The sequence below is a fragment of the Orbicella faveolata genome, unplaced genomic scaffold (assembly GCF_042242905.1).
Source record: "Orbicella faveolata isolate gen_17 unplaced genomic scaffold, um_ofav_v1 contig_46, whole genome shotgun sequence".
Classification (NCBI taxonomy): Eukaryota; Metazoa; Cnidaria; class Anthozoa; order Scleractinia; family Merulinidae; genus Orbicella; species Orbicella faveolata.
Window position 1 is genome coordinate 17,151,888 of NW_028301576.1, and position 26,642 is coordinate 17,178,529.

The 26,642-nt window shown below is 41.1% G+C and overlaps 2 protein-coding genes, 1 long non-coding RNA gene and 1 pseudogene across 5 annotated transcripts; 1 reads left to right on the top strand and 3 right to left on the bottom strand.

Moving 5' to 3' along the window:
* Positions 1-138: 138 nt before the first annotated feature.
* On the bottom strand, positions 139-18,325 carry LOC110040396 (uncharacterized). Of its 3 annotated transcripts, XM_089277172.1 has the most exons (15): positions 18,089-18,325; positions 17,848-18,009; positions 16,997-17,082; positions 15,007-15,073; positions 13,591-13,740; positions 12,355-12,445; positions 11,316-11,554; positions 8,455-8,598; positions 7,701-7,791; positions 7,234-7,454; positions 6,372-6,700; positions 3,784-3,922; positions 2,749-3,074; positions 1,860-2,003; positions 139-892 (listed from the first exon to the last, which is right to left on the bottom strand). In XM_089277172.1, the coding sequence occupies exons 3-15, from the start codon at positions 17,078-17,080 to the stop codon at positions 878-880; spliced, it is 2,040 nt and encodes a 679-aa protein (XP_089133298.1). In that variant the 5' UTR covers positions 17,081-17,082; positions 17,848-18,009; positions 18,089-18,325; the 3' UTR covers positions 139-877. The 3 variants fall into 3 exon arrangements, with proteins under 3 accessions (XP_089133298.1, XP_089133297.1, XP_089133296.1); XM_089277171.1 differs by lacking the exons at positions 17,848-18,009; positions 18,089-18,325 and having other exon boundaries at positions 16,997-17,840; XM_089277170.1 differs by lacking the exons at positions 139-892; positions 17,848-18,009; positions 18,089-18,325 and having other exon boundaries at positions 919-2,003; positions 16,997-17,841.
* Positions 9,648-11,302, bottom strand: LOC149098690 (uncharacterized). Its single transcript, XM_089277173.1, has 2 exons — positions 9,981-11,302; positions 9,648-9,934 (listed from the first exon to the last, which is right to left on the bottom strand). The coding sequence occupies exons 1-2, from the start codon at positions 10,859-10,861 to the stop codon at positions 9,793-9,795; spliced, it is 1,023 nt and encodes a 340-aa protein (XP_089133299.1). The 5' UTR covers positions 10,862-11,302; the 3' UTR covers positions 9,648-9,792.
* A 101-nt stretch (positions 18,326-18,426) lies between the features above and the next one.
* On the top strand, positions 18,427-20,401 carry LOC149098691 (uncharacterized). Its single transcript, XR_016203546.1, has 2 exons — positions 18,427-18,591; positions 19,197-20,401. It is a non-coding gene; the product is annotated as an uncharacterized LOC149098691 (long non-coding RNA).
* A 3,770-nt stretch (positions 20,402-24,171) lies between these two features.
* LOC149098692 (uncharacterized) lies at positions 24,172-24,951 on the bottom strand (annotated as a pseudogene).
* Between the last annotated feature and the right edge of the window lie 1,691 nt (positions 24,952-26,642).

Here is a 26,642-nt window from a genome sequence, read left to right on the forward strand (position 1 = left end):
CAATCAGATTGCTCCATTGCCCGTCCAGTATTGGAACGTGCACTGTCCTGAAGGATCCCGCGCGATCATCCTTGAAGACTTTCTAGTAGTTCTATGGCTTACGTTTCTGAAAGAACTTTCTTTCAAACAGAAGATTCCTTTTCGTTTTTTTTTTTTTTTTTTTTTTTTGCACCTTTCTTTCCCTTCCTTAGGCATAAATGTAGTAAGATTGGCCCATCTTACCTCTTTTAGAAGAACGGTGAATTATTCTTTTAATATATTTTTCGAAACAGTGCTTGATGGGGAACATTCAGAGAAAGTTAAAAAAATCGTTCGAAAACTTGCATTCTGAGCAATCTCCTTAAGGGTACAAAAACTCAGGCCGTTGTTTTGCCCGGGCATGTTAACTGGAGACAGTCTCTAATTTTGCTGCGTTTATTTACTATGATTTTGTACCTTCGCTTGCAGACACACTGCTCCTTGTACCTTGAGATGAAGATATTAATTGAATTGTTTAGAAAGACCAAACTGTAATTAGTTTGTAGTTTTTCCAAGATTCATCGCCAGACCCTGAAAAAGTCTGCCATGTAGACTTATTCAATCACAGCTTGCACATGCAAGCCTTACATCAACCCTGTTATAATGGCTTTGCTGCACTTGTTTGGTAATTTTTGACAAAACTAAATGAATTTCCATTACTGAAAAGATGCCGTCTACTTCTGCCCCTTTAAGATGGTTCATTGAGAGGTAAGTCAGTAAGTAGACAACAAACATTCAGCCCAACACCTTTATTTCACTTTCAACTAAAATGGTTTCATACAAGTTTCTTCAACTATGAGAAAAAAAAGTAACACCATGTATATCGCTACTCGTGTCACCTTGAGTGAGGGCTGGTTAGCTATCCTTGAATGCCCTGAAATAAAATAAGATTCATTGCGTTTGTATTACTTTTCTCAACTGTTGTCGAGGTTTTCCTCTTGAGAAAGTAAGTTTGTATATCGGTACTCTTTGGCGAAATAGGTAGAAACAAAATTAACTATCAGATTGCGTCCAGACTTGATATTGTGGTCAAGTTGTTTTTGAATCATATGTCTCCTGACGTAAACCAATAACAACCTCAACCCACTTAGAGTCTTAGACCCACTTATGACGCTTTGTCCAGGATTCGAACCCAGGCCACATCGGCGGGAGGCGAGCGCTCTCGCCACAGCGCAATCTCTGCTTCTCTCCTCCCAGCTGTTACTATATACTGGGACGTCGACGTTTAAGAAAACTACAAAGGCAACTGCAACGGGAACTAAGCCAAACAAACCGTTTGACGAGCAGTACAATGGCTGTTGCACGTTGCGTTAAAATTCCTGGTAAATTTCTTTGTCGCCCTTTGCAATACAACATTATATGAGCAAGTGCTGCGTTGCCTGAAGAGGGTGATGCACGACGGCTATTTTTTTAAATTTCTATTTCGGTTTTAACACTGTTGCAAATTCAGTTTGCGCAGTGGGAAACAAACTTAATGGCTTAAGAGTATCGCGAGATTTGAGGGTAAAATATAGATTAGTTTGTAATCTACGCTGTCCTCTCCTCGGCGTCACCATCGTGGGTACGTTAACTCTTTATTACCATAGCAACGGCAGAATTAGGCAGCAAATGGATTGTGAGCCACGTTCCTATACCTTTGTTACTTGATGTACTAACATATCAGTTATTTCTCACTTAAAGATAACAGGACCCATTCCGTGAAAGTCCCCATAGAGAGTTCGATCTCTTTCCACAGGTGTAACCCATTCACCCAGTCCGCCCTTTAGAGAACGCGTGTGACATGCTTTACGTCCACTGTGTAATTCCTTGAAATCATGATTTGAGGTAGACGTTTTACTCACCTTTATGGAACAGCCAAACAACTCGACACGCATGCTCATCCATCCATAGTGGGACACTGGGTGGATTTTGACCAGATTGGCGTAGAAGGGCGGCAGCATCTCGTGCGCGACAATGGAGTTGCGATCAAAGTTTCCTGCAAATACCTGTATAAAGTAAACAGGATATTTAAGCGCTTGTTTTCTCCCCTGTTATCTCGTATGCGTCACACTCTAACGTGTGCATTCCAAACTTTTGGCAAAAATCAACACATTTGTGTTGCAATTTTTATGGTTGATTTTCTATAGCAGCTGGGAATCGCTGAATTCACCGGCGTGATGCTCGCTTGTTTTACCATACGCGAACAATCTCTCTTGAAAACGCTGGATTATAATTTGTCCACAGACAAGTCAAAATACACATATAATTGCCTCAGGTTTTCCAGGGATAGTGAGAGTTGAACTCTGTACTTAGCACGACACTGATCTCGAGTAAAAAGATGACGACATTTTTGTAGAAACAAGTGAGTGGTATATTGAAAGATTCAACGTATACGTTTGTACCCTTCTCCCGAGTCCATGCAAATCCACATAATCGAGGTCAGAACATCGGTTATCCATGGGCGGTTTTCACTTGAGCGTCGTTGGTTTTGCATGACGACGCGTAAACGATTGGCTTAAAAAATTCGCGCCACTTCATGATTCAATTTTGACTCACTCGCACGCACATTCCCGCGCTTCGCGTCAGCAGCACATATTTGCTTGGATCGTGTTTTGAGTAGTTGAATTGTTTGAGTCCTTAGTGCTTGGCCATAGTGCTTACTTTAGTTTTGGTTTTACGACACGCAATTAAAAATCCCTCTGTATATTTTTGAGCTCTACTTTCATGATGTTAAAGTGTGCAGCCGTATACCTTTTTCTTTCCAAGGATCATCACGTACACCCAGTTGGAATTGACAGGACTGTAGGAGATAGCATAACTAGTGACCCATTGATCACGATCTTGTCTTCCTTGTGTGACTACTTGGGTGACAGTTGTTCCTCCGCCGAGATCAATCTGTAGCCACTGATGAGCATCAACTTTCTTGACACACCACGCACCTGCATTACCTGCTCTGGCTTCAAGGTTTAAACGGCCGAGTTTTGCGGCGTGGTAATTGTTGTAAACAGACGAGGCAGTAATGGCGCCATCTTGAATTCGGCCATCTTCCAATCCGAGCGACATAAGACAATGATGAACTAGACAAATAATAAAACATGGAAAGAAACCATCGGACTTTAACGGGCGAAAAACAATATCATTCTCGGGTTTAGTAAACACTGAAACGGATATAATTAACTTTACTTGTGCATGTCGATAGGCAACACCACACATCAGAGTGACAAGGAAGTGATTTTCATAAAGAAAAAAGCTCCATTGAAAATGTACTCAAATAGCGGGAAAGTCGTTCGCCCTCTTGGCTAATTAGATGATGTAATTTTTCATTTTCCAAGCAATGAATTTCATAAGGAAACCCTGCACTTTAGAGCCGGAAACCTCGGTGAGTGGCTAAACTTAGTGCACGGTTTTTATTAGCGTTGACAAAAAAATAATACTTTTTGTCAACGCTAATTAAAACCTTGCACTAACTTTTATACGTGTTTAACTTTGGAGTGACCTACTCCTTTAAGTATTTATTTCGCTTTAGTGTTTTTCTTTTCGTTCCGTTTTATTTATAGTCGTTTTTGTTTTCCATAGTTGAACCAGACCTCCGATCGAAACTACTTGTACACATCTTCGAAGAAACTACAGAACCTCAACCCAGATCTCAGATATATATCTCGGAATCTTGTAACAAGATCTATGTCACGCCGACGAATAAAGTTAAAAGCTGAAAGATTTATTCAATTCTACAGGCTCCCCTCTTATTTTTTTCCTCGTAGCTTTTATGTGTTCGCCATTTCTTACCATTGCATCCATACAGCTCAACTCGCATGCAGATGTGACCATACCAAGTCCTGGGATGGAATCGAACGTACTTGGCTTGGATGCGAGGGTGAAGTAAGTGATAAACTGGTGTGTTGCGGTCAACATTTCCTCCAAACACCTAGAAAACAAATGATGCCGTGATTGTGTTTGTGAGTATAACGTAACTAGCCAGGAACTTAAGAAATTAATACTTTGGTTACAGACGCCATACAAGCAGATGCATCAACGGAATGGAAGCGCGCCAACAAGAACAGTTTCAGCTCACTAGGGCTTCCGTTTGCGCTCTCCTCGAACAAGATTTACCCCCTTTCCAATAAAAACATCCTTTTAAGGACGTTCGCGAGAAAATTTTCCAACATTGATTTTTCTCGAGACTTTTACCACTGTGAGATGATGAGTTAATTATGTCAGAAATGTAAAAAGAATGGGGGGTCACCGACTTCGTTTTGGAGAGAACATGCCCGGAAGAACACCCTAAATCTGAAAAAAAATCGGGCTTCGTTAGCGAATAAGACCACAGTGTCTGGAAGCCCAAATATATTGCAATTAGATCTTTGAAGTGGAATGTTCTCTGCCAAATATTGTGTAAGTGGAGCTATTAAGTGAATTTAGTCAACTGGTGAGGTTCCTTAAAGAATAAGAACAAGAACAAGCATTTAGCGACAGTAGTTTGACGCGCCTTAATTGCAGCCGCAGGATTTCAGGATTCGATGTCCCGTGGACAGAAATCTTGAATTTTTTCTAATTCCCACATCATTTTTTGTTCATTTTTGGACAATGTGGAGATAACTGTAAATAAAATCTGTTTCTGGAAAGAAAAGCAGGGGTTGCCGAACGTGCAAGATCGTTAAATCCAGGCAAAGCTATAGCAATGGCCATCTGCCCCATCATTGTTCATTTTATCACTTAGCGCGCGCTCTCGATCGTGCATAACGTGGCGTGTAAATTTGCGTACACAGTAAGGATGCGCAGAAACAATTAGCGCGAACGTCCTTAATATGGAGAAGACGGCGTTTCATTGAGCTACCACGTACAGTAATGAACACTATATCGAGGCTTCTCTAGTTAAGTGAGTAATCTTAATTCTTCCTGATTCGCCAATTTGTTGCTTAGCAATGACGTCATTAGTTTTTACACGTGGACGTATATAGATAGTGTTGGCGGCATATTCCCGCCAGTAGTTCGAGTTTCAGTTATCGTGCACAGTACGTGTTTTTAAGTAAATTAAGTTTTAAGCTACCCTTGACTATTTAGAGTGCAAGCGGGAACCGATGAGTAAGTACAAACTATTTTCTATGCCTGCTTTTAGTATAAGTTTCAAGTTTTGACGTTTTTTAAACTTAAGTACCTTTAGTCTCGGTTTTTTATACGACAGCCTATTGTACTAAGTCCAACACGTGGCAGAGCCCCAGTTTTCAAGTTTTTATTTCATCTTGTTTTTAGTGATAGATCTTTATAGTTCACACTCCCCCTAGCTTAGGTTCCTATTTAGCAACTTCCTATAAGAATCTCTGGTAATTCAGTTAAAGTCCTTTCCTTGCTAGTAAATGCCCACATCGCTTTCAGTGGCGCTCACGCAAGCACGTTTTTATCGCATCGTGCAATTTTATTGCTTTCAAGATTTTAGAGTGTTATCATTTATTGTATTAGGACAGCTAGCAGTATGCGTATCTGCTTGGGATCACTGATGATTTTCATTGTATCTTTACTGAGAAGTTTGACTGGAAGTATTGTCATATCGCACTTATGACTGGAATTGGAATGTTTGCTATTATTGTTTCGTGACTCTTGTCGTCTTGTAATCTTCTATTATCTAGTAATTAGTTTATTCATTGCATTATATTTCGGTTTACGTTCGATTATCGTCAATTAAATCACCGTCAATCACAGCTGATTTTCCGTGATCTCTGGCTTTATTCGATTAGTAAAGCATCTCCCACACACGCTAGTCTCATCGCGACAAGTTGTCTAGTAAGTGACAATTCAGCCTTTCAACAGTCGCCGTGAACCTGACGTTACACGTGCAATGCTGAAAAGAGGTTGACGAGAAGGAAAGTGTAATGGCCACTCGCAATCTGTACTTTCTTCCATTGCATACCGCGTGTTTGCTAAAGCAATAATCAAATGACGCGGGCATTCACCTCCGTTCGCTGCGCAAATGTTCGTTGTCTGTTTGTGTTCACGCGTGATCACTTCAAAGTCATACGAAATTACTCTGTTATTCAGCTTGAAGCACAAGCAAATCGTAGTCGTCCCGCCATCTTTAAAAAGTCACTCTTTACTTTGCTTGGGAGAAGACTCGCCCCTACTTTGCACTTGTTAGCCAGTTCTACGTCTGTTCAGTGATTTATAGCAGGTCTGAGTCAGTGCATTGAATTAATCCCTTCCCATTTTTTTCCATATGCAATTACCCGATTTTTAATACGGTATCTAATGTAAAGTGTTCGCGGCTGATTACGAGAGTTCGAAGAAATTGACTAGAGGGTTGGTTTAACAACGAGCAGCGCTTATCTCCTTCAAGAATATATGACAATTTGAAGTTTTTTTTCTTAACACTACAACAGCACCTTGATTTGTCCATCAGAGAGTCGGTACCAGGCCCAGTTAGAACCATCCACACTGTGGGACAAACTATAACTCATCACCCAGTGGTCACCGTCATACCTCCCCTGAGCCACCACTTTGCTCACTGTGGTTTCCCGTCCAAAGTAAACCTGCAGCCATTGGTTGGGATCATTTTTGCGCGCGCACCAGGCCCCTACCCTACCCTTACTCGGGACTGTATTGAGGCGAGATTGCTGGGGAGCATGATTGGCGTCATACGATGTTGACGCTGACAATGCACTGTCACTCAGATGGCCACTCTCCATTCCCAGGGACAGAAAGCAACTGCAACCTTTAAGAAAATATCAACCAAATACTTCAGTTAAGTCCAACAAATAGTGGGTACACTGGACACCAGAACCAGAGTTCCAGGATTGACAGCACTTGGTGGCATAACAACTTTCGCTTCATCATAAGCTTAAGACTGTTCTACTGCCCTTGGAGTTGAAATGACTTCAAACTTAAACATCCGACATCTTCCATGTTCCCCTACAAACTCATGTCGCCAAAACCATGTGACGTGTGAAGTTACAAGGTGAACTTTAGTGTTTTGCTTCTTGCTTGTTAAAGAAAATGTTCCTAATTCGAAGTAAGACGTACAGAAAATTAATTTCTTATGACCACTTTGTAATGAACGGTTCAGAAAAAAAAATATAGAATTGTTCGTTATTCTTAAGTTACGCCCCTTTCTGCTGGGATCATGTCATGCCGTGGAGATTTTAAGTTTGCGAGATGAAACTGACCGCCAGTCTGGAAAAATGCTAAATAATATCAAACAGAAGAGCGTGGACCCGTAAATACAAGTTAGAGTTGCTTGATAATCACCTCCTTCGATAGTAACCCTCAACACACTCGGTCCCTTGTAGCGCTTGTTTTGCGCTTGACTCACCCACGAAGGCAACCCTGAACCCGCGAAGCCTGCCAGGGCAAACGAACTACGAAACTCTAATATGATAGGTTCTCTAGCTCCCAGTCTCTTGAGTGCACTGATTGCCACTGAGCCATATGTATCTGCCGAGTCTTGAATGGCGACGAGGACAATTTTACTAAGGAAACATGAAATACGACATCTTGAGCACAAATCATAGAAAACATGTAGAGTAGACTACGTCTTCACAAATTCTAAAAAATAATTACGTGTCAGAAAAGTACTTGATCTGTACGGCGCGTCGTTGTCCTCTGTTCCTCTCTCCCACGCTCTCTTCTTCCATCCCTGCTCTCGCTCTACCTCCACCTCTCCCCTGTTTTACGCCTAACTGCTAAATAAGTTTAATTAGTTCAGAAGTACTTACTTGCCATAAATACGGTTCAGATAGTTCGTCAAACTCGTTCCGGTTTTCACGACACCATACGTATCAAACGCTCTGGACTCAAGGAATAAACCTATAAAATGTAGAAGGAAAATTAAAGCGAGCCGACAATCTGATTTACATTCCTTCATTTTATTTACTATAAGGAAGAAAATATGTGAGTTCAGTTCGAATTTTTTTGAAATTCTTTATGATAAGTGTTACCCAGATGTGGTTACCTCTCGGAACGAAAATACTCTCACTTTTTAAGTGCGACGTACAGTGACCACATCCTTCATATCAAGCTTTGTCTATTTCCATTCGATAACTGAAGTGAGCAAAACTTTGAAGTTACCAGCTGGCGTTCAATTTTTGTTTTTGTCTACTTACACTTATGGCCGGCGAGATGGATTCATAGATAGAGCGCTCTTCTCCAGATCGAGCCGTCCGTGTTAGAGGCCTGGCCAGGGACATTGTGTTCTGATCTTTGGCAAGTCACTTTAATCTCACATCGCCTCTCTCCACTCGGGCCGGGTGTATAAATGGTTAACGGCCAATCTAACTCTGGGGGCAACCCTGCGATGTACTAGCATCCCATCCACTGATGGGGGAGTAGAAATACTCCTAGTCACTCCATGCTACAGAAACTGGGATAAGCTCCGACCTAATGAGCCACTTAGCTCTAATGCAGACTTTACCTACTCTCATATGTCAAAGTAAGCAATTTTTAACGTCCGGGGTTGCTAGGACCACATACCTTGCTCAGTGAACACCGCCACATTGAAACCTCTTCTGTGTAGTGAGTAGTCTTTATTGTTCACTTTAATGAAAGCTATACCGCAACCAGTCTTTCCTGGATCATCACACCCTTCACTGCGAATTTCAACGTTCAGTGAAGATGCTGTAAAGAAAACAACACAATACTAAGATACCTCTTCTAGATTGCTCCCACTACTACCATACCCACATAAGCTGTAAAGCCTGAGCCACTCTTATTGCTACGAAGTGGTTCTGCCATTTCCATGGCCACTTCCCGTACCGGTACCATTGCCTCTGCCTCTACTTCTGTCCCTGCCTCTGCCAAAACCTCTACCTCTGCCTCTGTTTCTGTTTCTGCCTCTGCCTCTGCCTCTGCCTCTGCCTCTGCCTCTGCCTCTGCCTCTGCCTCTGCCTCTGCCTCTGTCTCTGCCTCTATCTCTGCCCCTGCCTCTGCCAAAACCTCTGCCTCTGCCTCTGTTTCTGTTTCTGCCTCTGCCTCTGCCTCTGCCTCTGCCTCTATCTCTGCCCCTGCCTCTGCCAAAACCTCTGCCTCTGCCTCTGTTTCTGTTTCTGCCTCTGCCTCTGCCTCTGCCTCTGCCTCTGCCTCTGCCTCTGCCTCTGCCTCTACCTCTGCCTCTGCCTCTACCTCTGCCTCTGGCCCTGGCTCTGGCTCTGGCCCTGGGTCTAGCTCTGCCTCTGGCTCTGGCTCTGGATCTGGCTCTGGCTCTGGCTCTGGCTCTGGCTCTGGCTCTGGCTCTGCTTCTACCTCTGCCTCTGCCTCTGCCCTTGCCTCTGCCAAAGCCTCTTCCCCTGCCTCTGCCAAAGCCTCTGTTTCTGTTTCTGTTTCTCTTTCCTCCTCTGCCTCTGCCTCTGCCTCTGCCTCTGTGTCTGCCTCTGTGTCCGCCTCTGCCCCTGCCGCTGCCAAAGCCTCGGCCAAAGCCCCTGCCTCTGCTCTGCCTCTGCCGCTGTCAAAGCCCCTGCCTCTGGCTCTGGCTCTGGCTCTAGCTCTGGCTCTGCCTCTGGCTCTGCCTCTGCCTCTGCCTCTGCCTCTGCCTCTGGCCCTGGTTCTGCCGCTGCCTCTGCCCCTTCTCCTGCCTCTCTTTCTGTTTCTGCCTCTGCCTCTGCCTCTGCCCCTGCCTCTGCCTCTGTTTCTGTTTCTGCCTCTGTTTCTACCTCTGCCTCTGCCTCTGCCTGCTACTGGTACTGACACTCGCTATAGCACTGGATCTGAGTCTAACCCTGTATTGGCACTCGTGCTGGCACTGTAATAGCACTGTACTGGCACTGTACTTGAACTGGCGCTGACACTAATATTAACACTGCCACTGTACTGACACTAGCCTATCACATGCACGGGCACAGGCACTGGCACAGGTACTCGCACAATGAAAGGCACTGGAAATTGCACTGCCACTGTAATAACATTGGCACTAGCACTGGCATTGGCACTGCAACTGCAACTGCAACTGTAGCTGGCACTGTACTGGCTCTGGCACTGTCACTGTACTGGCACTGTACTGGCACTGGCACTGACACTGTATTGGCACTGTACTAGCACTGGCACTGGCACTGGCATTGGAATTGCAACTGGCACTGTACTGGGACTGTACTGGAACTGTACTAGCACTGGCACTGGCACTGGTATTGGCACTGGCACTGGCACTAGCACTAACACTGGCACTGGCACTGGCACTGGCACTGGCACTGGCACTGGCACTGGCACTGGCACTGGCACTGGCACTAACACTGGCACTGGCACTAGCACTGGCACTGGCACTGGCACTGGCACTGGCACTGGCACTGGCACTGGCACTAACACTGGCACTAGCACTGGCACTAGCACTGGCACTAACACTGGCACTGGCACTAACACTGGCACTAGCACTGGCACTGGCACTGGCGCTGGCACTAGCACTGGCACTAACACTGGCACTAGCACTGGCACTAGCACTGGCACTGGCACTGGCACTGGCACTGGCACTGGCACTGGCACTAACACTGGCACTAGCACTGGCACTGGCACTGGCACTGGCTCTGGCACTAACACTGGCACTAGCACTGGCACTGGCACTGGCACTGGCACTGGCACTGGCACTGGCACTGGCACTGGCACTGGCACTGGCACTGGCTCTGGCACTAACACTGGCACTAGCACTGGCACTGGCACTGGCACTGGCTCTGGCACTAACACTGGCACTAGCACTGGCACTAGCACTGGCACTGGCACTGGCACTGGCACTGGCACTGGCACTGGCACTGGCACTGGCACTGGCACTGGCACTGGCACTGGCACTGGCACTGGCACTGGCACTGGCACTGGCACTGGCACTGGCACTGGCACTGGCACTAACACTGGCTCTACATATACTGCTACTGTCAATACTACCACACACTCTCACTCCCATTTCAGTAATACCGACTCTGCTACTGCTACTACTGCCTATACCAATGTCACCGTTACAATATACCTTCAATTACAGTACTTTCTTAATTTTACTAAAGCTGCTTTTGGCAAAGACACTGGCACCTCCAACTACTAATACCACCCCTTGCTACTGACCCTACTGCTGCTACTACTTTTGCCAATACTGTTGCTACTACAGTTGAACGTTGCTATTTCGAACTCTCAGGGGAAAGGAAAAATAGTTCGAAATAGCGGGAGTTCGAAAGAGCCGATTAAAAAAGAAAGAAGGGCAAATCCAAGTGAAAGAATTTTTAGTCCGAAATACCAGTAAGTCCGAAATAACTAACTTCGAAATAAGGGGATCCCACTGTATTACTTTCGCTACAGCTTGCTAACTCTGCTAGTTCTGCTTCCATCACTGCCAATGACGTAAAAGCCAAACATAAGATTCTTACGTGGTTGACGGCTTTGCATGAGTGGAATGCGCAAAAAGATCTCACTGGGACCTTCATATCTCTTTTGCTGTTCTTGTGCTATCCAGGATGGTTTGCTTGGTTGTGCGTATCCAATAAGAGCAAAGGAACCTCGAAAGTCTGTCAGAATAGGATCCATGGCACCCAGCCTCTTAAGGGCATCAAAAGCAGGCGAAATGTAGGTTGATCCTTCATCTTGAATGGCCACCAAAACGATTTTACTGCAGGGAATTAGGGTGGATTCTTTACTAAAGGATTATTGAATTATTTTGATTAAGACCTAATTAAAGTTTTCATATAAAATTACGTCCTCAAACATTTCTTCAAATCCCTTGAAAATTACTGGTGGCACCAAGTAAAAGAGAAAAACATTTATGTCGTTACATTGTACTGAACTGAATTCGGGATCTCTCTGTGGCCATGGGGTTGCACTAGTTTGCTGAAGATTACATGATGTACAACAACTGATTAACTCGTGAATTGGCATTTTTTGGACACTTGATACGGTTACCTTTTTAATTGAAACTCAAATAAAAGTTAATTGTTAACAATTTCTACGGTAATTAAATCATCATTTTCAGTAATCGTGGGGAGAAAAGGGTGCCTTAGCTACCGCTGGAAAGGGACAATGCATAGCATAAATCCGAAAGATGGCGATAAGGGAGCGGAGGGAGGGAAAAATGTTTTCGCCAAGAGATATACTCGCTGTGATGGTGAAAGCAAGTGGGAATATTTGAGAATGCGACCAGTCCTTTGTACTAGCGGACAGATTACGCTCTTCAACATGATTGGCTGTTATGACACATGACAAAACACCATCGGATTACCAAATGTGCCGTGACTAAAATAGGTCAACGTATCGACATAAATGACATTATGCCTTAGCTTGATGTTTGGTTATAAGTAACCCTGTAATCACTATAAACTGCAGAAGGCAACTAAAAAACAACAAGAGTAATAAAAACATAAAAATAACGGAAACAAAACAGCGACAACACGAAACTCTTTTATTGGTACTCACTCTCCATTTATGGTGTTCAGATAGTCTCTCAAGGCGGTACCAGAGGACGACACACCATGAGTGTCAAACCATTTCGACTCCAGCACTGTACCTGCATGCCAAAAATATCAAGGCACAAATCACATTAACCTTTTATTTTTTTTTAATTGTAAACAGTGTTTCCGCCAGAGCGCGCCATTGCGGGAATCCCGCGTTACAATCAGAGATGGTCCCCAGAAAAACGAAAAAAGGGCCAATTTGGCCCTTTCCTTTTACAAGACTGCAGGCTTAACACAGGCATAATATTTTAAAAGCCATCCCAGGGCTCGAAATTGTGATCGATATGGTCGCTAATGCAACAAGCAGTTCATCCTTGGCGACCAAAAATGCTGGTTTAGTCGCCATATTACAGCATAATGGCGACTACATTTCTCTGTGTTGACGATCAATAACGGTTATTTTGTCACACATTATGTCCTTCTAGAAAAATCATATTGAAAGATCTTTGCTTCTAAAACATTCAACATAAGAAAAGAAGTCAATCCGTCCTTTTGCTTTGCTGTATTGATTCTCTCATATAGGAAAACTTCCAAATGGCTGACCGTGTTTGAAATCGCCCTATGATGCATTGCAAACCCTTGACCATTGACTACGTCATGTAGGCCTAAGGATTGTTCTCGTGTAATGCACGGATCCTTCATACTAGTATCTGATTCAAAGGAAACTTTGAGTAGAAACCCTTCAAAAAGCACTTACTGTTAAATTTTATCATAGATCCTTATAAATTGCTTTATTTTCCTTGGTACCCTGATGCATTTTTTCCTTTTGTAGCTTTCAATTCAGTGGCTCCTTTCCTAAAAAACTGGCCCCTAAAAAAGATCTTCAGGGGCCACTTTGGCCCTCGAGTAAAATTTTCTGGTGAAACACTGGTCCTTGTTAATAAACTTAAGTGTGTCGATTTTGTCTTAGTGCGAGAATCACCATTTGTGTCAAAACGTTTTGAATCAAGTACTGCTCCTGTGAGCGAAAAATGCCAAGGCATCTGTCATATCAACCTTCCATATGTTGATGATTATTTAAGATGTCTCTTTCCCAGTCAGGAATTACCATGACTTTTTTATTGTTTGCTTTTTTTGCGTGTCGACCAGTACCACATGCGATATAAAGACACTCTGCCCCAGATAAAAAAAGAGAGAAAAAATAGCTTGAAAATGAGTTATTATTTATTTCACTCATGCAATTTAAGGAATGTTTTACCCGTTTTAGCGTCCACAATAACAACATTGTGTCCTCTGCCGTGAGGGGAGTAATCCTTTCCATTGACTATGATGTAAGCGATACCACATCCACCAGCCTTTCCCGGATCATCACAACCTTCGCTGCGAACGCGAATGTCCAAGAAGGAAACTACAAGAAACGAGCCAGTAATTCAGAAAAATGTTATGATACGTAAACAACAATTTGATGTTTCCATCTTAAAACTTCGCATGTTATGAGCGCAACAAGCAGATCTTGCTTTAATAATGAATTATGTGAAAATTATTTATTTCATGCTAAAAAGATATTATCATTTGATGTTTGGTGTTGTTCCCCTTAGCGTGAAAACGTGCATTGGTGACTGAGAGGAATATCTGTTGTCTAATCACTCTGCAGTGAAACGAAAACAAAATAATTTCTAACTTAGTGTAAGTAAGAAAACACCAGTCATATAGGAGGGGTCATCTCGTTTATTGACCAGACATAAATTGCCCTAGGATAGGTATTAACACAATAAACGTAGTAAACAAAAACACGGAAATTTATTAAAACAAAATTTCCAAAATGACCTGATCAAAAGCGGAGATGCCGTCGAAGTGACAACTCCTAACGGACAAACTCCTTAAATGTTGACTTCTTAACAAAATTACGTAACTTCCATACCAACGAATTCACAGACCAGCACAAAACTATCTTACAATATCAACGTGAAAAATTCTATTTCTTATATTCTCTATTTTCCACTTGCCCTCCAAATTTAACATAGACTATTGATGTGAAATGCTTTTGGGAATATGCAGACCTCTCAAAAGCAATTGACAACAATAGTATATGTAAAATTTTGGGGGGCAAACAGAGTGAATTTTGGGTATTGGAAAATACATAATAGAAATGCTCTCTAGACACGCTAGCTGAATTTAACAAATAATTAGGTTTCGACTGTGCTCTGTTTTGTTGTAAGCGGCTTCTATTTCTGTTTTAATAATGTGACCATTTCAAGTTACAATATATCCGCCTGTGTGATGACTTAAAATACTTTTTGCTGTGTAATGATTTAGTCATTTCGGGTTGTACTCGCTTCCTTTAAGTAAAGCCTTTCATAACTGTAAAACAAGTATATAAAGAAGCTACGCAACGGTTTATGCATCTCAGTTGTACAGCCTAAATTTTTCAAGTTCTTCGTTTGTAATCCGGGTCAATCTTCTCCATCGTTAACCATCCTTTTTCCTTTATGGTTTAATATCGCCTCTTTGGTGTTTTTCTATCTTAGTTAGCGTTTGTTTCCAGGATTGCTTCAATTCAAAGGTAATTTTGTACGCGGCCAAAATTACTTAAAATATAATGACTGAGTTCTTTTAAATATTTAAGCCTTTGTTGAGAATATCACAAGATCTCCGAAAGGTTTCAATTACTTACCGAGAATGGATCTCGCTTGAACAGCGCTTCGCTCCTCAAGAGCCAGTTCTCCATTGGTCCTTAATGGCTGAAGCATAAAGAATAAAAGGTCATAAGACATTGAATTTTGTAGCGAAAATGGTCCTAGTAAGGGGAAAGTTAATTAAACTGAATACAAGACTGAAAACAAGCTGCAAGATGGCATGTTGAAGATAGCGAATAGCACTGATACTTGGAAAATTTCTTTTCATTATGTCCCAATGAGAAGTTGTCTGTGGACGTTAAAATTGCTTCTCCAAATGCGCGACATAACCTCAAGACACAACTTCATTTACCTTGGAAACACATGGAGACACAGGTTAATTTGTAGGCATGAAAATAACAATAATAGTTTGGAAAAAAAAACGATTGAAATGACAATTCCAATGTAAAGTTGTTTGTTGGAGTCGAAAATTAAAAGAGCAATGGGGTTGCTTACCGTTTTGCCAGTTGGGAAGCTCAGCTTCCCGGAAAAGGCAGATAAAAGGCACAAAGAAAATAATCGCCACAATATTTAGGCAAATAATATCGTAGTAGAAACGTTAGAGAATGGCAAGGCAAAAAGTAGAGCTCACTCCGCGAACGTGAAACTTTGAGGTCAGATTATTCATAGCCACGCTTTTGTGACGTTCTCTGAATAAAAATGACATTGATAGACAAACGCTTGGTTTTAACATCCAAAGTTATACTGTTCAGAACCAAGAAATATACCAACGCTTGGGACTAAATGCTGTTAGTAGAATTCTACTTGAACACTAATGCAAGTGCTGCTGATCTGGTTCGGGCTGAGTGATTGTATACTATGTAGCGAAATGGCAACGTGTGTTTTTCGTTTTTCCAAAGTTTTGAAGGAACATTTTAGTGCAAATGGTAACTGAATTCCTGGGAAGATAAGAAGAGGGACATTAACGGTTTCTTGACTGAAAAAACTTTAAATTATTGAAAACACGATGTGCCCGCGCGCACAACTTCAAATTCACATGACAACTCAATCCGAGCGATTTTTCTAAGGCGCGAAGTTTAATAATACGTCGAGAAATAATTGGAAACGGTTATTTGAAGTAATTGTCAGTTAGAATTCTACTAAAACTATTAGATTATTCGCTCTCGATTTTTATGAGGTGATATCACCTCATAGAAATCTCGAGCTCATAATCTTATTGTTGATTGGTGTTAACTGCGGGTCGGTACATAACATGGACCCCCTCAATCTGAACCTCTTCTGGATCCCCTCAATCTGGACCTCTTCTGGAACCCCTTCTGGACCCCATTCTGGACCCCTATTTTTCTTCCAAAAAATATGAGCTCCTAGCTGATTTAAGTGATTAAACTTAGAACATACGACGATGGAGTCTACTTAAGTAGTGAAGTAAAATGCGAAGAATCAATGAATCCACGCAGCATGATGTCTGGAATAATGCTGCCATTATAGACAAAAGAAAGGTTACGACTCAGAATTACCGAATAACTGCAAAATTTATTTTAAAAAAATAATAGAACAATAAAATACGCGAGATCGAAACTGATCACCAAGACCTAAACAAAAAGTCTCTCCCTTGACAGCCATACATTTCTTTTAAAGTTGGTGAAATTAACGTCGCCAAGTTGAATTCTAGTTATTTTGATTTCGTTTGCTCTCGATAGAGGCACAGAGAGAGTGTTGTTTTTTCCTTCTGCGAGCAATAGAAAAGAAAACACTCGTTTAATATGCTTATCTTAGAGTAACATCATTACGGCAATATGTTCAGTTCGTGCTGGTTTTAGTACCGACCTTAGAAGTACAGCCTAAACTGGGCCCACAGAAAAATACGTTGTTCAGAGTAAAGCCGCACTAAATTGCAGAGCGATTGATTCTGTTTTTTGCGCCTTACATTTGCTAAAAGAATTTCATTTTATTTTCGAAGAATTCGAACATCAATTTAGAGAACAAATTATTGATTGTTCAAACGTTTCTGTTTACAAATTCACTTACCTGATTCGCTTGAGCGATTTTGGCCTCTAGATCAGCAACACGGACCAAAAAGATCAACAAAATTATTTCCAAGCAACGGGCCATTCCTTCAGATTGAAAAACAATCTCACTTAACTGATTCTTTACTTTTATTTTACGAAAACTCAAGAGTAGAAACCAGAACTCCCACGTAGCAGCTATAAATATAGCAATAAAATGATTCATGAATTGAATAGAGTGATAAACGTTGGCTATTGTTCAGATAGCGAGAAAATTCTCGTTCAAATTATTTATAGCGCTAACATCTTAGTGATGTAATATTGTGCATATCAGCAAGTGATTAAACCCCAGTTTTATACAGTTGCTAATTCATACTTAAATTCGCCGGCCAAAAAATTACGACTAGTATCTATTAAGTGTAAATATACCTTTAACTCGCCGGTTTCAATGCATGGCTAAGTTTATAAGCATTGCGTGAATGGCCACTCAAGCAAGGACATCTTGCGTAAGTCAAAATAAGTATAATTACTTAAACGACGATAAATTAAATTCAAATTCGAACCTTGAAAATGGGAAAGAGAGAAAAGAAGACTCCGAGGGAATGAAGCAAGCCCAGGGGGATGGGCTGTATAATAAGCTATACAACAATGATAACATTTTGGTAAATATTGATACGATTTTACAATACTGCCTACAAAGCTAGATGACCGCTCACAAATCAGATTAGAATAAATTGAACTAGCTACAGGTTGTTCTGATTCCGTATTTGGAAATATTGGTCTCGCTCTTTTTTGCAAGTTCAGGGTTGGTCTAAATCTAAGAAAGTTTTGAACCGTAATAGAAGAGTTACGATGAATTTTGCTTGCTCTTACCTCGGTCCGCTATTACGCATACATGCGTCTTGTTCAACCGTACTGTCTCTTACGCACACATTACCATTCAGGATCAAACGAACTCGCATGGAGTTCATTCCATTGTAAATCCTTCTCTCTTCGTCCCACCGCATGTAATAGACGCGAGGGAAACAAAGTAATCTGCAGAATCACATTTTAAACTAAGAAATATTCGAAATTAAACATTGGCTCATGCTTGGCTTGCGTATATCGTGTATACCTATGCACGCGAGAAGTTTGGAGAGCACGAGAGAAGCGTAAGGCCCGTTCCAAACGCCGCTCCATTCATGCGCCGAACCTAACTGATGAGTTAAGTACGGCAGAAGAGCGGCGTTTGAATCAGTTTGGTTCGGCAGGCTAGGTTTGGTGCGGCAAACAACATTACATTCAGCAGAGTCTGTCAAACTATGCGACGTTGGAGCGGCAGCTGAGTCATACGGCGTTCTCCTCATGTGTCGAACCTAATGCATAAATTACTGTAATGTATTTCATATAACGGGACTCGTGATTGGCTCAAAATTGAGTGGCGTGACTAGTTTGAAGTCGTCGCTAAATAAACACCGCGGCAGAACGTATGCGCATGCGTCAAGTTCAGCATTTCCGGTTTGCCCGTGTTGTTCGGTGGTCCAGATTAATTTTGCTGTTCGCCTCGCGGTGTTTAAGCTTTTTGTTTTGAATCAGCAGCCACAGATGAAAGAAGAAAGGACCACAAATACAAAAAAGGTATGTAGACAATAACTTGTTGCAATTGCTGGTCCTGGAAATGTTCGTTGGACCCTTTAAGAAATGCTCCGCAGTGGCCGTCATTACTGATTAGTAAGCCTTTTGTCAGTTCGTGTTGTACATACGTACATTTATTTGATAAGTAGGTTTTAAAAGTATGCAACTGTACAGCTGATGTGGACCTACTACTACTAAGTCTGGATAAGGAAAACAGAAATTTACAATGCAATCGTTATAATACTAAAAATAGTGTACAATAATGGTTAAAAAGAGGGATCAAATAATTTAAAAATATCTAAAGTTAGGGTTCTTCTTATTTATGCCTGTTTTTTTTTTTTTCAATTTGTTGCTTGGACTGCTACAAGATTATATCCGTTGAAAATTTTTTTCATGGTGACAGAGAAGGTTCGTAAGTCTATTCGTTGTTTATCGATTTTATTTAGCCTATAATACTGCGAATTTCATGATGGAAGTGATCTCACGATTTCAACTTGTTGAGCTGATCATGAGAAGCTCACTTAAAACTCAAGCTACATGTAATAGTCAAGCACCTGCATGAAAATACAAATTTTCGGTTTGGAAATAAATTTCAATTTTACTTTCAGAATTTCATGATTACAACAGCAGCAAGATTGCCTTCTTTGGTGAGCCATTCTAAATAAAATGCCAGAGAACTTTGAGGTACCATTGGATTTTCATTCAGGATGGATAGGTCAAAGGAGTCTTCAAGTTGTACATTGCCAGTAATAAGAGGCAGAACACCATTACAGAACTGTGTAGTAACTCACTCATTTGAAACAATAAATTCATTAAAATTTAAAATCATTTCAGTGACTAATATGATTTTCTATGTTACAATAACATGTTTCCTTTATGCGCCACTGTTTTGCTAGCCTATCCATATGTACACAAAAAGACTGTTCAACTAACCGGACAAGTTTTTCATTCACAGTATTTTAAAGTTATAGCTTTCAGATTTTAAACTACCATACTTTAAACTCACTTGAAGTACATTTGAAATCTGAAAGTTTACAAACATTAGCTGCTCCCTGAGGAGCCTGCTTTTTTGACCATCCACATCCCTTCAGCTTGTGCTGAAACCTCAAATTCTTCCAGAATTGATAACATCTCAGAATGCCCCATGTTGCTGGATAAATAATCCCTCTTCTCTTTGAAGAGTATTTGTTTTCTGAGATCTATAAAAAGAATGGCATTGCTGCAAGTTAGTTCACTGGAACTACTTTTATGTCCTTACCTTTCAAGGGGTTAAATGTGAAGAAAGGTAAAACATCTAGTAATTTTACTTCATTATATAATAGAACTGATATTTATATTGGGGTAAAGCTGTGTCTGCTGTTCTAGTTAAGAAACATGCAATAATTAATTAAACAGACTTTTTAAACTGAGTGGCCTTATGGTCTTCCAAGGAGACCTGTATTTTAACTACAAATAAGAATAAAACAGGGTAAAGTACGTGAAATATGCTATTGTGCACAACAAAACAAGAGTTCTTTTTTCCTCTAATACACGGTGTTCTTCACTCAATCTTGGATCTTCCCAGAGAATAGACTGCAAAATGACATTGAAAAGACCAGGTGCAGTTTTGTCAGCAAACTCTTTCATCTGTCCAGGAGCATACAGTGGCACAGCATCACTGCTTTCATAATGATGTTGCAATGATATTTAAAATTTTCCGATCAGCTGGTCAAATGAATTTTCTGAAATTAATAGAAAAGGTAAATATCTATTTTACTAATTTAAATAAATTATTGAAATAATTTTATTTATTAAATTTAAATATTTAATTCTCTGCTTGTGTCAATCACTGTCATGTGTTGGTCTTAACACATCCTCTTACTTATTGGATTACACAAATGCAATACCTGTATCAGAAATATAATCTTGAAATGATGTCTGTTACCCTTACCGGTCACCTAAACAACATGTTATTTTGATTGTTACCTAAGTTACTAGTCAATATTCAAACAAAAATAATTATCAGTTTTCCAAATCATTGAAAGGATGAGACTTGAATAGTTTGTTGCAACTCTGACACAGCATTTTTTTTCTTGGCCAAGAGACTCCTCAGATAACTCTTCCAAATCATTGCCATAATAATAATTGAGAAGTCCTCTAAATCCTTCTCATTAGTGCTTATGACTTCAACTGAATGATAAAATTTATGATATTGTCATTGACCATGTGCAATACAGGTAAATAATGATAATCTGTTTGAATGAGTTTTGGTCAGATGGTGTTGTTATAGTGTGCCATGGATTATCATGATGTCAAACAATTATCCTTCAAAATACTTGTATCTTGTATGTTTTGTATCTTTACATTTCAGGTAAGTGATACTAACCTGATAGTTGAGTTAAGTTATGGATTTCTGTTGCCATCCTGTTACAAACTGTTTTATCCATTGTAAATTCACAATAGCAATTTATTTTTACCACCCCAAATGATGTTTGTATTTCTGCCATGGACATTTGCTGGCTTTTTGGGTACCGCAGGTCTATTCCACAAGCCTCTTCTAGAAATTTAAGTCTTTAGAACAGCAATAATATTGGAAATGGTTCTGAACTTTTTGGAGGCCTTCACTACTGCTGTGTTGCTGCTTTAAGTTCTTGTGTAGTCCTAAAATTGGTAAATTGCAAGATCTAAATATAAAATTTAAAAAAAATAAAATAAACATATTAGTGATGAGTTTGTTTGTATCCAGATACTGAAAATGGATGTCCAAAAAGCATATCCCCCCACCAATGAAAAATGCAGTAGGTAAATTTTTAGTGAAATTTTTCATGAAGTGGGTGCTCATAGGGTTCCTGGACACCCCTCTAACTGAATCCTTGGTGTGGAGACAACATTGCAGTACTACTGAATTTCAATAAGTATATGTGAAACTGACATTAATTTTAGACGATATTATTGGTGCAATTTTATGGGTTTGGTCTTAAGAAAAATAAGTTTGTCAAGTGGCATAAAGTTCTTGTTTTGCTGTCTTTAAAATTATTATTTTTCTTTAAATTCGTTTGGCAATTAATTTTTCAAAATAATATTTCCCAGCTTCTGTGCTACCTTTTTCTTTCCACAATATACCAATTTTAGACTGAACTGCCTGAGGTGGCTTTTTGCTACCTGCACCCCAACAATTAATTTTAGTGAAGCAATTGACAGTACTGTACTGTAGTCAAGAAGAGTAAAATAAAAATGTGAGGTACATTAATGCAAATAACACTCCAACATCAGTAGTGCAAGATAATTTTATAGGTACCTTTTGAAGTTTGTCATCTGAGGTCTGTTTATTTCCATCTTAGTGGAGAACCATACATGCGTAAGACTTGGATCATTTAACACAAAATATAATTAAATTTATAATGAATTTTTTTGGTATCATGTCTATTTTGCCCCAAATTTTACAAAATTTGATACAAACAACTTGTTTATTGTTGCAACAAAAATCTTTGAAAGAGTATGCTTTCCTTTTCCTTAATTTCATTTAATTTGCTGGTAAGAAGATTCCGAAAATCCTTGCAGCAATCCAAGGCAGTGCGAACCTGCGTGTCAATTATAATTAACCGATGTCTAATTAACTGACCTGCCAGTAGTTCGTAACACCGGCGGCTTCTAGTCAGGATGCGAGGTAAACCTTGTTTCTTCGTCCACCCTGGTACAGCATTTGTAGCACCACCTTGCACCTGGCTTGTACCCATGACATGTTGCTCCTGTGGCATCCAGGACTGAAAAAAGTCTCGCAGGAATGCGCTGTTTCCTTACGCCTCGCGAATGGTTTTCTCTAGGAACCGAACATCTGTTGTTGCTCGTCCGTATTTCGTCCCAGTGAACATGGCAAACTGTTGAGCCCACTTGAGTTCGGCAGCTCTGGTTAAATCTTCAGACAGAAAATATTTTTTGCCGGCACATTTACGGCTGCTTTTGTTGGCTTTCCCACATTTTTCTGCGAAGGAACCTCACAACCAAACCAACGCAACAAGGAGTACTACGTAAAAAAAAAATGCTCTTGTCGAGCACGAACGCGCCCGAAATTCTCTCATATTTTGTTGTTGGTGCAAACACCAAACCCCTGGGTGCAAGCGCTTGAAACTTAAATGAAAAATAAACTTTTCAACGAGACAAACCTTTCCCCTACTTTCTTTTGCGAACTCTTACTTTTTGTTTTCAAACTTCGCGGTACGAGATTTTATCTTGTTTACATTAGATTTTAATACGTAACCGGAAATACGTAATTTACCGGAAGCTCAAATTTGTACTCATGCGCAGTGCGTTTTACCGCGGTGTTTCGCTAAATATAAAGACAACAAAATGTGCCGTCGATTTATGAGAAACGGGACTGTATGAGCGAGTTTCTTTAGCGCAATTGTTTTTTGTTTTTTTTGCTTTTTCCTCGTGATAACAGGCCAGCTTATGAGATTTCCCTTTAACAAGTTGAATTAACCGGGAGAAAACCTGTCTAACTACAAACACTGAAACTTAAGTTTGAATTTGTTTCCCTAAATATTGCTATAACAGCGAAATATTAGTCACAGCTTTTCTATATGGACAGAGTTCTTGAATTCAGAACGCATATTTTCTCGTCGAACATTGTTACCACCGGCATCCCGAATTAAGTTTGACGCAAGTACGCCGTCTGAACCAGCCGTCGTTCCAAAGTCGCTCTAAAGTCAGGCGAACTTAATCAAGTTTGGTTCGGCCCATGCGTGGAGCAGCGTTTGGACCGGGCCCCAGTTGTTCGAGGCGCAGCCGAGTGTGGTGTCTTCGTCCTAATGCACTAGTCAATTGAAACTCCCACCCTTTAGGTCCTGGGGAACGGTAGGGGATAATAGGGGCATTAAATCACTTTTGAAGAACAATCTGTCCCTTGGAGGTGGTTCATTTGACTAATTTTGACTTTGGGTTCCTGGTTCCGTCCCCACGTGGGGCGCGCTGACAATAGAGAAACTGGGTACTAGCTCTACGTATGGAGCTTCAAAGCTGGAGGAAGGCAATGAGAAAGGTGAGAGTGGTTTGAACCACGCATATCTCGCTGTCACTTCATCATTCACTGTAATTGATATTTAATCTGAAGCAAGTAATTTGCATTGAAATTCAAATGTTATCCGGAAGGTCGAAGGGTTCATGTCATGATCTGTTCTCATCTTTCAATTTTTACAGGTTTTATTCCAATACCAAGATAGTCGTAAGGTTTTAGATCTCCGACAAAATGAAGATTTTGCTGTAAAAGTTTAAGAGTGTTTTAGCCTGCTGAAGCACGGACAATTTTCCAAAACTATGACATACATATCTGAATGTGAAGTTAGTATTGTACTAATAGTTATAATCAAAGCTGCATACATGTAAACTTGGAAGACGAACATTTAAATGCATTTCTTTTTTCTTGAAACTTTTGATAGTTTCAACTTTCTTGCCTCAGGGAAAAGGGCATTTGATCTGAACTCTGGGCTCAGGGGTAGGGATATTGATGCCTTTCTACCAGGGTCAATGTCAAATCCCCTACCCTTCTCCAGGACCCAAGGGGTGGAGGTTTCAATTGACTAGTGCATAATACACTAAGCAACTCGGTTCATAACAACAATATGTTTAATCGTTTGACATCTCGAGACCACATGCTCGCTACACTATATCCCATAATAATAAAACAGTCACAGTGAACATACGGGACACTACATCTCCCCTAAGTTATTACAAAAACAAACAAGTAAATCTATAAAGTTAGAGATAACAAACTCGAAGTGAGTAATAAGGTGTTTAAGAGAAAGTTCAGGGGCTCTTACTTTCTTGTGAATAATTTAAACTATGCGCATACATAATCTTGCGTCCAGGCGGGTGCTTGCCTGGCACGCACAGGGCGCGAAGCAACTGAAGGTAAGGGGCTAGATGGAGCTTCTGGTGCATCTGCTGCTGGTTAACTAGCGCTGGTATTCGGGCGATCCTGTTCGGGCTGCACTGGCTGCTCGGCTGGGTGTAGCTGTGGATCTATTTCCCCTTTGTCAACAGTTTCAGGATCAACACACTTTTTCATGATATGTGAGCAATGTTGCGCACCTTATTGTTCCCATTTGTGTCTTGTAAGATGACAGCACTTCCATCTTTACGACTGACAATGTAAGGTTCTGGCTTAAAGTTCGGTGAGAGCTTGTTTTCACGTGTCTGCTTTAATAGCGCTTAGTCACCCTCCTCAATATTGCTGTGTTTGGCTCCTCGTGTTCTGTCTGCATATTCCTTTTGGCGGAGTTTTGCACGATTGTCTTTCTCTCTTAACAACTGTTGCCAATATGCTTCCGTTGTACGGCCTTTGGAGAATTGAACTCGAGGAAGCTTGTCCCGCAGTTTCCTCCTCATCAGTAGTTCTGCAGGCGACACTCCAGTGACAGAATGTGGAGTAACTCTTAACTGGAAGAAAAAGTTCTAAAGTGCTTTTCTCCAATTTTTCCCTTCAAGGCGAGCAATTCGCACTATCTTCAGAATTGTTTCATTGCCACATTCCATTTCTCCGTTGCTCTGTGGCCAATAGGGTACGCCCTTCTTGTGGCTTATCCCTAAGTATTCTAGGAAGCCCTCAAATTCCTTGATGCGAATGGTGGTCCATTGCCACTGCGAAGGGCTTCTGGTAATCCATGTGTTCTGAAAATAGCTTCCATATTCTTTTTCACGTGTTGGGCATCCGTCCTCTTTAGGAGAATGGCGTCTAGCCAACGAGAATAATTGTCGACAACCACCAAGAGGTGTTCACCATTTGAGATCTCAAGACGATCAACTGAGATCTCCTGCCAGAACCCATCAGGCAGACTGCTTGACCTCACGGGTTCTGGTTTTCCTCTTGGTCCTACAAGCTGACAGGGATGAGACGAACATATGGCATCCTCCACCTGTTTGTCCATTTGCGGCCGCCACACTTTCTCTCGCAACCTGGCTTTAGTACGGACCATGTCCTAATGACCTTCGTGTGCCACAATGATGGTTTGTTTCCAAAGGCTCTGAGACATCACAATACGAGTTCCTCTCATCACTACTTGTACTACTACCCACAGTTCTTCTTTAACCGCGTTGTAGATGGTGCCTGACAACTGGGTCCAGTCACCGGTCGCCACGGCTTTCTGCACTGTCTGTAAAGTTGGATCATTTGCTGTAGCAGTCTCGACTTGCCTCGGTAGTAAAGCGGCTGTCATTTTTTAAAGTAAAACCAGTGAGCAGCACGTCTGCGAACTACTTGAGTTGTAAAACTTTTTTATTTTCTCCTACGCGTTTCGTGTGACTAGCGCACACTTCTTCAGGGAGTTTAACAATACAATCAAGTATACCTGTATATATACCTAGATACAATTCTGCATTTCGCAAAAAACGACACCTGCGGATTTGCGTATACAAACCGCTCGGTAATGCGTCTAGGAAACAGGCGTAAAAATATTATTAAGGTGTGACATATTTTAAGTGTGACATAACTATTTGGGGCCCACAGTTTTAGCTAAAACTGTGGGCCCCAAATAGTTATGTCACACTTAAAATATGTCACACCTTAATAATATTTTTACGCCTGTTTCCTAGACGCATTACCGAGCGGTTTGTATACGCAAATCCGCAGGTGTCGTTTTTTGCGAAATGCAGAATTGTATCTAGGTATATATACAGGTATACTTGATTGTATTGTTAAACTCCCTGAAGAAGTGTGCGCTAGTCACACGAAACGCGTAGGAGAAAATAAAAAAGTTTTACAACTCAAGTAGTTCGCAGACGTGCTGCTCACTGGTTTTACTTTAAAAAACGGCTGCACTTGCTACGCTGTATGCAAAATCTTCAGTTTCTCGGGTGTCATCATCTTGAGTTTAGCTAACAGGCAGGCGGCTGAGGACGTCTGCAGCATTATCTTTGCCTGGTGTGTATCAACATGTATTGGAATTGCCGCAAGTACAGGAGCCACCTTTCTATCCGGGCAGATGGAGGTTTGGACTTTGCACTGATCGAGTACTGTGACTAGCGGTTTGTGGTCAGTGCGGATCTCAAATTTAATTGCGTATACCTAGAGGTAAAACTTC